We start from the raw sequence: 10960 nt of genomic DNA on the forward strand, positions 1-10960 counted from the left end.
GATAGACATACAGAGTAAAATTTTAAAAAAGTTAAAAAATATAAATTTAATATATATTTTTCTTAAAAATATTTTATAGAATATCTCTGGCAAAAATAAATTAAGTTAAAATTTTAAGTTAGGGATTAAATTACCACTTAAAAATTATAATATACATACATATAAAGGACAATTTTATTTCACTTTTTTAGAATTATTTTAGTCTCTTTATTAAGACAGTATTTTTATTAATATAAAAATTTTATTAATATAAAAAAATATGCTATTCCAAAATAGTTTCTATATCCATGAATTCATATGGGTTCATAACCATAAGAGATAAGTATATACCCGGTTTTCTGCACGCACAAAAGAGAAAAAAATTGACATAAAAAGGTTTCAAAATCCAAGGATAATATCAAAGTGTTTAAGATTAAAATCTATAAACGTAATGTAATATAAAAGAAAATAAAAACGAAATTGAAAATAAAGTTGTTAACAATTCTGTTAATGGAAGACTGTAAAAGACTGATAGCTCTTCAAGCCTGCATTCTTAGAGCACCATCCAATCTGATCGTCTCTCCATTCAATAATGGGTTTTCCACGATTTGCTGTACTAACATTGCATATTCATCAGGACTGCCCAATCTTTGAGGAAATGGAATGCTTTTTGCCAGAAAAGAACGCACTTTTTCCGGCAGATCCATTAATAACGGAGTGTTAAACAGTCCAGGGGCAATTGTTACAACACGAATTCCATCTTTGGAAAGATCGCGAGCAATCGGCAATGTCATTCCTACATAATAACATATAAAAGTTAAGTAAACTATGAATATAACAAATTAAAAGATACATGAAGATATATATATATATATATAAATAATATAAAAAATAAAAAACAAAAAATTACAATACCTACGACTGCTCCTTTCGAAGCAGAATAAGCAGCCTGACCGATTTGCCCATCAAAAGCAGCGACACTCGCAGTATTAATAATCACGCCTCTCTGACCATCTTGATTAGGAGTGTTTTCAAACATCAGTCCGGCAGAGAGACGAATAGCATTGAAGGTTCCGATAGTATTAACTTGGATAATTCTAGAAAAGTCCTCTAGTTTGTGAGGGAGTTTTTTATTGCTATTGTATGTTTTGAAAGCAATGGCAATGCCAGCAGCATTAACAAGAACATCGAGCTTGCCGAATTTTTGTTTTGTAAGGTCTAAAGCAGCTTTGATATCAGATTCCGAAGTCACCTTTGCAGAAAAAAAGATTAAAAATTTAATTATTATACTATATTACTATTTTAAGATATTTAGAATATTATTTTTAATTTTAATCATAAAAAGTTATGTGCATATATAACAATACAGAGTCAGACAACAATTATTAATCTTTAAATCAATTAAATTTTCTAAAACTTAAAGTTTAGTTAAAAAAAAGTATGCAAAGTAAAAAACTTAATACAATACATTTAAAGAATATAATGCTTCTTTATTGATAAGTTAATGGACTAATAACTATTGATAAGCTTATGGAACTCTTAAAGATCAAATGTTATACGTACATCTACAGGTGCAAATACTGCATTGGCTTCTCCTAACTCATCTGCCACAGATTTTCCTTTTGAAATAGGCAAATCAGCAATAACTACTTTTGCACCTTGCCTGACAAATCTTTCTACAGTACCACGGCCCAGCCCAGATGCACCACCAGTTACCAAAGCTGTAATACCCTGTGAAATAGTATTCATCAACTTATGAACATATTTTGAGAATGCATGGATCATGTGTTAAAAACACATGCAAAAAACACTGGCAAAATTGTAAATATTTCATAGATAAAGAAGATTTCATAACAGAATTTTTTAAAATATGTATTTAAATTCGTAGACAGTAGTTTAAAACAAACATATTTAGTTCATTACAAAGAAATATTTTCTTATTTCTTTTGTTTCTTTTTTACTTTCAATCAATATATAATTAGTCTATTCATAATATGCAAAAAGATGCATAATATGCTTTGAGGTTATATTTAACCTCAAATCAAATCCACGTCATAATGAAAAGAACACCATTGATATTATCACTTTAAACAATATAATTCTATATAATAGATAATAATAAAATATTGCATAATCACACATAAAAGAATTCAAATTTGTTTTAAAAAAAATAGAATAATTATACCTTCAACATTTTCAAGCTTCAATTTTTCCTCTACAAAAATAAATATCGACGATTATTATATTATTTATAACAATAGGTTATCACAAGTGGCCACGAAGTCTGATCCGTTCTGACTTTAGAAACGTGACTCCAACAATTAAACAACACCGAACCGAAGTTCAGCTGACATGAACTTGAAGCAATCAAACGATGACTGGCGAATAATTATCAAGAAGGACTTTGGACCTGTTTATATCATCATCTTATATCGAGTTTGATCAATAATAGATCCAAAAATAATAGAAATCAGTAGATATAAATTATAGATACAAGATATGAGCGATTGTGCAACTTTTTCAATTGCAAAAATGTGAAATTTTTTGCTTGAACTTTTTATTTATAACTATACAGCATTAAGAACAGACTAACTTTTGATTTTTTTTATTTTTTGAAACATTTAAAATAAAACTATAAGCTCTAAAGACTAAGAGGAAATATTTACACGCACAAAAAAGTTTTTACAATAAAAAGAATGTAAAAGAATATTTAAAAATATTCAGAAATAAATTTCACGTCCAACAGCCAAAGAACGTCCAATCGCGTCTTCAATACCAATTCCAGAGAACCTGATTATTCCCTCATCTACAACAAAATAGTTCTAAAAGCGTCCTAAAAAGGACATCTTTAAGACGTCCTAAAATGTCCTAAAAAGACATCGTAATTGTTTTAACGATTGGCATTCTGAATTTTGCAATAAAAAACTTTCCAAAATTTTAAAAGAGACGTTTTAATTATGTAAGTATTTTACGAGCATTCTAACACTGTCAAAAATAGCCCAAAAGCGAAAATAAGCATGTAGAAAGATTACGATTATCTGTTGGAACGATCCAAAAAGCTCCATTTTATCCGGGATTTTAAAAATATGTTAACAGGAGCACATAATAATATAGGAGCTCACTCGGAGTGACTAGTGTCGTCGGTACAGTTACTATTAATGCATTCGTAATGTTGCATTTTTATGAATGGCTCCTATATCATCATGTATTCCTGTTAACAATTTTACAAAATTCCGATTAAAATGGAGTGTTTCTGGCCGTTAAAAAAGGAGACAGAAATAGTATGTCTACTCTTTTCTAGCTCCGCAGCTAGCCAAAGTTCACATGATATACGTAGCTAGAGCATGCTGCTTGCGTCTGAAATCTGGCGTCACTGATCCAAATGCCCACTTTGTCATCTCGCGCATTTATGCTAAGTTTATATGGGAAGGCGCATTCTAATATATATTGAGCACAGTGTTTATGGTCAATACTTCTAGGCTTTTTAACACGATCATATGTAAATCTATAGTTTATTTATATTATTCGTCTTTTGAAAATGATGTCAAACATATTAAGTTTAATCGTGTGTGTCTCTAGTTTTGTGTACACCTGTTATACTTTATGTAGCTTAACCTATTTTTTATCAAATCATGACAATAATAAATATCTTAATATAGCATCAGGTATGATCTCATTAAATCATACAATTTTGAAGAAACATAATCTTTTCTATATTTATTAAAATTTTAAGACGTTCAGAAATTTTTTTTATCGATTTTTTGTCATTAGTAATTCCTATAAGTGTATTTAACCAATTTCACTTGTTTCCAGATAATAATGCTACAGAATCCGTCCTGTGGTCCATTGTGATAGATATGTCACTTCTCACAATCTTTATCTTTCAACACTCCATTATGACGAATGATTTCGTCAAGCATATCTTTTTGAAACTAGATGTCGAGCATCTCAACAGGAGTATTTACAATGCCTGCAGTTCTGTTACCCTTCATCTTTTGATCAATAAGTGGCAGCAAACACCAACTATGATGCTTTGGAAGATTGAGACTTCTAATGATATAATCTGGATGTTATTCTCTGGCTTCCATGTATTTGGTTGGAGTATTATTTACAGTGGATGCATTATGATGGACATTGCAGAGCTCTGTGGACTCAAGCAGATATGGTATAAGGTATCTGCAAGAAGTAGTCCATTAGATGCAAAGTCTAACGAGCTGTGCAGATACATGCAACATATGAGGCATCCCAGTCTTACTGGATTTCTTATTATTTTGTGGATCTATCCTTTTATGAGGTAAGATTTTATAAACTTTATTCTCATTCTTTATGTTAGTGATTATTTTTATAACAAAACAAGTCATATGTGTATTATTCTTTAGAAGATAATACATTTAATGTATATTTTAAATAGATATAATATTTAAAATATATAAAGATAAATAAAAAAAATACTTAAATGTCATAAATTTTTTGCTTATACTTGAAAATGTACAGTGTTACTTCAACCAATTGAATTTTACAAAATTTAATGAACATATTTTCCTTACAGTATGGATCGATTATTATTGGCTACCATATTGACAATATATATGATGTTGATGTGGACAATAGATTCTGATGACTATAATTATCATATCAGATATTTCAGACGAAAACAAATAGAGTTGTCTTCGTAATAAAACTCGCAATTTTTTGATCTGTTACTTTTTTCTATTTTTCGTTTTTTTTTACGCATTTTTCTTATTCGTTAACTTTATTAATTATAAACATTAATTGATGATGCTATTTTTGTTTGCTAAAAGTAAATTTTCAGATTTTGACAATTTTTTTGCTTTAAGAGAAAGAAGCATCGTTCATAACTCATAACATTTTCTAAATAGTTATATATAAATAATTTATTTAATTACTTATATTATTTAATACTTACTTTATTTATTTAATACGTTGAAGAAAATATATTGTTATAAAATTATATATAAATTTTCAACAGCACACATATACGTAATAATTGTGTGATATGTTGTACAACAGAGAATATATATTTATGTATAATTTTCTATAACATAAAATAAATTATTTATCAAGATTGTTTTTTATATAATTTATCCTTTATTATTTTAACATAAATTAACTGTATTTTTTGAAAGAACAAAAGATATTGAGAAAAGTATAAGTCAGATATAATATAAATATAATAAAAGGAAATCGAAAAATATTCCAAGTTCGAAAGCTTCCAATTTGCTGGCTCCATGCAATAATGAGTCTTCTTTGTGTTAATCGTTGTCTTTGGAATCCTGACGACATCTTTACCTGACAGTATTAGAAGTATCAATTTTAATCCAATGCTGCCCGGTAAGATGTGAACAGATACTCCGTTCGGCGGCTATCTTGTAACTACGTAGAGAACGATTTGTGCTATCAAGACTATATATATATATATATGTATAATTACGCATAAAAACCACATACAGTTTTAATATTTGGTTTTTGATATATTTAAACTTTGAAGATAAGAGGAAGAAAAGAATGTAAATGGTCCAACAAATTTGTCATCATAAACTATAAAAAGAGAAAAAGTAAGAGGATTGAAATAAATTACAGGCAATTATATAGTTAAGAAGAAGAGATCTACATTTCTTCTGTGTTCTTGTTATTTGCTTTTCTATGGTATAAGAGTCGTGTTATTATCTTGACATCCTCTTTTGGACTCCATGATGTGCCTAAACAGAGAGAAATAACTTCAGATTAGATAACGAGATATATATTATCATAAAATAGGATGTATATAAATAAAACGTATACGTTATACAAGATATCCCACTTTTACAAATTAGCAATATATTTTTCAAAAAAAAAAAAAAAAAAATATTTTAGACAAAAGTTGTAGGACACGTCTTAATAGTTTTAGTAGATTTTTTAAATTTCTTTTTCGTCTTTTTACTTTAAATGCGATCGTACATAGCCCAGTAAATTTGTTCTTTTTTTTTTTAACATTTATAATTGTTTGTATTAAAAAAAAAGACTGGAAGTTTTCAGTCGATGGATTTGAAGCACCGAACTATAGTAACGTAAATATACTAACATGTATTGATACTTCATTACTCATTTCGTATTCAATGAGATATGTGTTGAAGAAGCTATCAAGAAACACCTGTACAAGCTGAAATCAATCTGTATCAATATATCAGTAATTGTAGTATAAATTTATTTCGAGGGAACTATTGGATATATCTTATTTTAAAATTCTTATTCGATTAGTTGCAAATTAATAAATAAAATTTTTTCAAGCTTTGTATGCATAATCTTTTATTTCTTTTGATACTGTACTGAAATTAAATACAAAATCGTATCGCACTTTATCGGAGTATATAGCATTTCCGACAGCAGAGCATAATTGTTTTCAAAACACCTTGTACACAATGCGCTAATTAAATTCACTCGCATCGCGCGTACATATTGCAAGATTTTTTATTGCGCAAACACGCGAGAAATAAGATGAATATTGAATTGAAATGTCAAGTTATTATAAGATGCGACACACATAGTTGAGGTTTCATGTTTGTATAGATGCAAATGAAGTATCATGACATGCATTAAGATACGCAAATGAAGTGACGGACTTACAGCTATAGGTTCATACCTGCAGTATGTTACAGTATGCGAATTGTTAGTGTCAATCTTAAATAAAATAGTATGAATGTTATTATCTGTTGGACCGGTGTGATCATATAGAAACGCATCATTAAGTAAATTATTCGAGTTTTTTTCAAACAAAAATGTTACCACCAGAATGTTTTAATACAAATATCTTAATTATATTATATTAATGCATTTTTTTCTGGCAGAAAAAGAAAGAGTATGAGAGAGGAGAAAGAGAGAGGGAGAGAGTGAGAGAGAGAGAGAGAGAGAGAAAGGGAGAGAGAAGAGAGGGGAACCCAGTAAGCAAAGAATACCGTTGTAGAAGCTATATTTAACCGCACCTGCTGGCGCCAGACTATCCATGTGGATGTGCAATACGTGGCGATGTTTTCGAGTCGACACGTTCAACAGTTTCAAAACGAACGAATCATCCGATCCTCCATCCAAGGATATGTAGTGTATCATAGTTCGTTACTTGTATTTGAATAAGATTATTTACTACATACATCATGTAAGTATATTTATATTTTATTGTATAGAAAGAAACCTATTGTTCGATTATGTCCTTCTCGAAATCGTGCATTTTTTGTATGAAACATTTTTCAATATTATTAAGCCTGGAAGTTATTAGAGGGAATCAATTTAAGTGGAACATCCTATGTATGCATGTGCGCGCATATGTATTTATGGAACCTTTTCTTTCCAGTCATTTTTAGTAAGTCGGTTTGTGAAAAATATTTTTATAGGAAAAAATCAGTAATTGTATATCCATGTTACATTTTAAAAGAGGAAAATTATGCTAGTACGATTTGTACATCGAAAGGTGAATCATTCAACGATTTCGGCGAGACTTAGGAAAGGAGGGGGATGACTTCTTTCTAGGATTGTATTCCAGTTCGTAAATAAGGATGACGCCAATATAGCGAAAGTATAGTAAAATTTAAAGTCTATTTGAAATAAACGAAATACCTATATATAATATAATCCAATAATATTATAATCATCTATTATTATTAAATATTACCATAAATATTTCAACAAATAAAAGTAGGTAAAAGCTAAAAAGAAACAAATAGGAATATAATGTGAGTTTCCTCTTTATTACAAAATTACAGACAAAATTTGTTACTATCGTCCCAAAAAAATTTATTTGATTAAGTCTGAAAATTTGAAAAATGTTATTTCGTTGAAATGTTTTTGATTAATGATAGTAAATTAGTTTTATTAATTAATAGCATAATTTTAATTATTAATATCAAATTTTATATCATTTTTAAGTTTTTTTCTGATTGCAATGAAAATCGTGAATAATATATAATCGCAATATAATAGAAATGCTAACAGAGTAACAACTCAGAATGATGCAACAAGATATATATGATATAACACGGGAATGACCTTAGGGAACTGCTATAGCATGGTTAATTTAATTAAATACCACGCTACTATTACTGGGAGTGCCGTTTGTCCGGGAAAAATTTACCCAATGCTGAGGTTACAAAGTGTTACATGTTTATCAAATACTCCCCGCATTTTCTTCTATTTCAAATTTTTTTATTTTAATAGATACATTAATATTAATAAAAAATGAGTGAAAATCATGCTCAAAGGTTTATGAATTGCAGACATTACATTTAAAAAATTTATATCAATGTTAGATTATTGTTCAAATTATAATAAGACAATTTAATTTTTATTATAACGTCTGCTTCATAGTTCACAATTTGTTGTTAAAATTTTCACTTGTGTGTGTAGCGATATTCTAAATTTTATAATACACACAAAATAAATACATAAACGATACAAAACAAATTTTTAAAAGTGCTTTGTGCATAATTAATTTTAATTCAATATGAAGTAATATAAACTAAATATGACCTTAAATATGAACTTTTTTCGTTTATTTGGCGTAGTCTAATATCTATCTTTGATTTCCTTTACGAACCATGTTAAAACCACGTGTCAACCGCGTTATCTTATGATTACGTAACTGAGTGGGATATTCTTTGAACCGACTTCGTGCTAAAAATATTAAATTTTTTTATGTCACCTATACGTATACCTACTTGACATGCTCACATTATAAAAAACAAATATACAACATTACAAAATATAACAGGATGAATAAATAAATAAAGTTAATCTGGATGAATATTAAGCTCTAATACACCAATTGCTCAAAGTTTATGTTACATTTTGCATTTCAATATTCTGTGCAAAAAAATCCACAAATCCGCTACATTATAATAGCATTAATAAAGATATTATGATAGCTGTAATGCAATAAATGTAATTTAGATACAATACATTCTAAATGATATTACGCTAAAAATACTTTAATGATGATTTTGTGAGTGACTTGTTATATTTCCTATTTTTATGTTTCTTTTTCTTAAAAAAAAAAAAACCAATTATGCTACATTATAACACAAAATAAATAAATAAATAATAGTTATAATTAACATGATATGTATGGAATTTTTTATATCTATTGCAATTAGTAAAAAAATATACTTTTAAATTATTTAAGTTATACAAGTCCAAAAAAAAATTATAAATTTTAAAATTACTTACAAATCATAATTTTATAAAGAAGCCTGTAATAATTTTAGCTCTTCTTGATTATTATATTTTTTCAATTGAAGCATATATCTAAAGATAAATTATATTTTATCTCTGACTTATTTTCAATGAAACTAATATTTTAAAATAACAACTTTCAGATGTGTTAACTTTTCTTTAGACATCATCTAATAACGCAGTACACGAAGAAAATAAAAAATTGTGCAAGTAAAAAATAATTCATGTTTAATAATTCGAAAGTATAAAAAATCTGCAGCATTATAAAGTAACAAAAAAATACATTTTAAAATTAACACAACTATATTTATTTTCAAACGTAAGAAATTTATTTTAAGACAAAAAAAATGTGGAGTATTTTTAAACCCTGCAATCATGTAAAATTATTTTTATATTCTGTATAACAGTTAACATAAGTTATGAATTTTAATGGTAAAAATATTGAATTTTAAATATCAAGATTTACCAATCTAGATTTCCTCATCTAAGATTAGTTTATTTGCGCACATCTGAAAATATAAATTCTGCATAAAATACGATTTAATAAAAAAAAAAAACTACTTTTTATTATTTTTGTAAATTACAAAAAAAATTTGTTAAAAAGAACAAAAATTATTTTCATTTAATAACAGATAGAGAATCTTTTCGTGAGACGTGAATTATTCCCGCAGTAAAATATTCCATGAAATATTATTACTAAAGAAAAACAGCAAAAGTTAAAAATTTTATCACAAAAAGGACATAAAAATATAGAAAATATTTTTACATCGGCTAGAAAATATTTTCATAGTTAATAGATATTTTTAGTGAATCCAGAAAATTAAAAAAAGTTAGCAAGAATAAAATATAAAACTCAAAACTTCTGATTATGAAGAATCAAGAAAAAAACCATGGAAAACACCCAAGCTCTTTACGTCAATAGAACATATTTTCTCGATTTAAAGAACATTAGTCAGAAAAATTAATTAAGAAAGTATCTTATACTTACATTATTGAAATAAAAAATACGAATTCATCATATCAAAGAATTAATATATAAAAAGTGCAAGAAGCAACGCGCTTTTGTTATACACTGCGACTGGAAATATTTTTCTGACGAGTGAATTACCGCGGCCGATTACAATTGAGAAAAATCATTCGGAAAACTCAATTATCAAGAAAAGAAAATAATTAACAGGGTTTTAAATCTTAAATTGTGAAAGTTAATGATAGAAAATGTGTGAAGTACGGAACATTTTAAGCCTCCGAGTAGGAAATAATCTTCGTCGCCGACATTTAAGGAAAATCACTCGGGCCAAGCCGCTGTCTCGATCTCTCGAGTCAGCTCGACCTTCACTTACCTAATGACGAGGTGTTTACCAGCTAACTGCGCGCACATTCTGCCGCTGAAAACGGTCGATCAATCTGCTGCTCGAGGAAGAGGACGACGACATGGCGCCTATTCTTCGGTACGTAGGATCTGGCACATCCGGATACGTGTTTCGCCGTCGCCGTTGTCGTCTTCACGTATCGTAAAACGCTTGCAATCCCATATGAAACGTCCGCGGCGGACTCCACCCTCTTCGCTTGTCGGGGAGATTTGCGGTTCATCGAGAAAGTTACGTCCATGGGAGGGGGAAGAATAAGGAGAGAGAAGGGACACGATGTCCATCGCGTGAGTCGTATGCGCAAGCCCAAAAAGCGCGCTGTCAGCCGGAAGTGTATGGTTCACAACGAGGAGGTGGAAAGACGGCGAGGAGGAAGAGAGGAGGGAAAAACGAGA

General features: G+C 28.7%; 2 protein-coding genes and 1 long non-coding RNA gene across 4 annotated transcripts; 1 reads left to right on the plus strand and 2 right to left on the minus strand.

Moving 5' to 3' along the window:
• Positions 1-160: 160 nt before the first annotated feature.
• scu (scully) lies at positions 161-2378 on the minus strand. Of its 2 annotated transcripts, XM_012370618.2 has the most exons (4): positions 2165-2378; positions 1543-1710; positions 895-1231; positions 161-775 (listed from the first exon to the last, which is right to left on the minus strand). In XM_012370618.2, exons 1-4 carry the CDS (start codon positions 2171-2173, stop codon positions 519-521), a joined length of 771 nt encoding a protein of 256 aa, XP_012226041.1. In that variant the 5' UTR covers positions 2174-2378; the 3' UTR covers positions 161-518. The 2 variants fall into 2 exon arrangements, with proteins under 2 accessions (XP_012226041.1, XP_012226040.1); XM_012370617.2 differs by lacking the exon at positions 2165-2378 and having other exon boundaries at positions 1543-1743.
• A 1002-nt stretch (positions 2379-3380) lies between these two features.
• LOC105674595 (nurim homolog) lies at positions 3381-5065 on the plus strand. Its single transcript, XM_012371039.2, has 3 exons — positions 3381-3644; positions 3793-4273; positions 4529-5065. Exons 1-3 carry the CDS (start codon positions 3518-3520, stop codon positions 4653-4655), a joined length of 735 nt encoding a protein of 244 aa, XP_012226462.1. The 5' UTR covers positions 3381-3517; the 3' UTR covers positions 4656-5065.
• A 385-nt stretch (positions 5066-5450) lies between these two features.
• Positions 5451-10680, minus strand: LOC137000852 (uncharacterized). Its single transcript, XR_010891022.1, has 2 exons — positions 10539-10680; positions 5451-5699 (listed from the first exon to the last, which is right to left on the minus strand). It is a non-coding gene; the product is annotated as an uncharacterized lncRNA (long non-coding RNA).
• Positions 10681-10960: the final 280 nt, after the last annotated feature.

The sequence above is a fragment of the Linepithema humile genome, chromosome 1 (assembly GCF_040581485.1).
Source record: "Linepithema humile isolate Giens D197 chromosome 1, Lhum_UNIL_v1.0, whole genome shotgun sequence".
Taxonomy (NCBI): Eukaryota; Metazoa; Arthropoda; class Insecta; order Hymenoptera; family Formicidae; genus Linepithema; species Linepithema humile.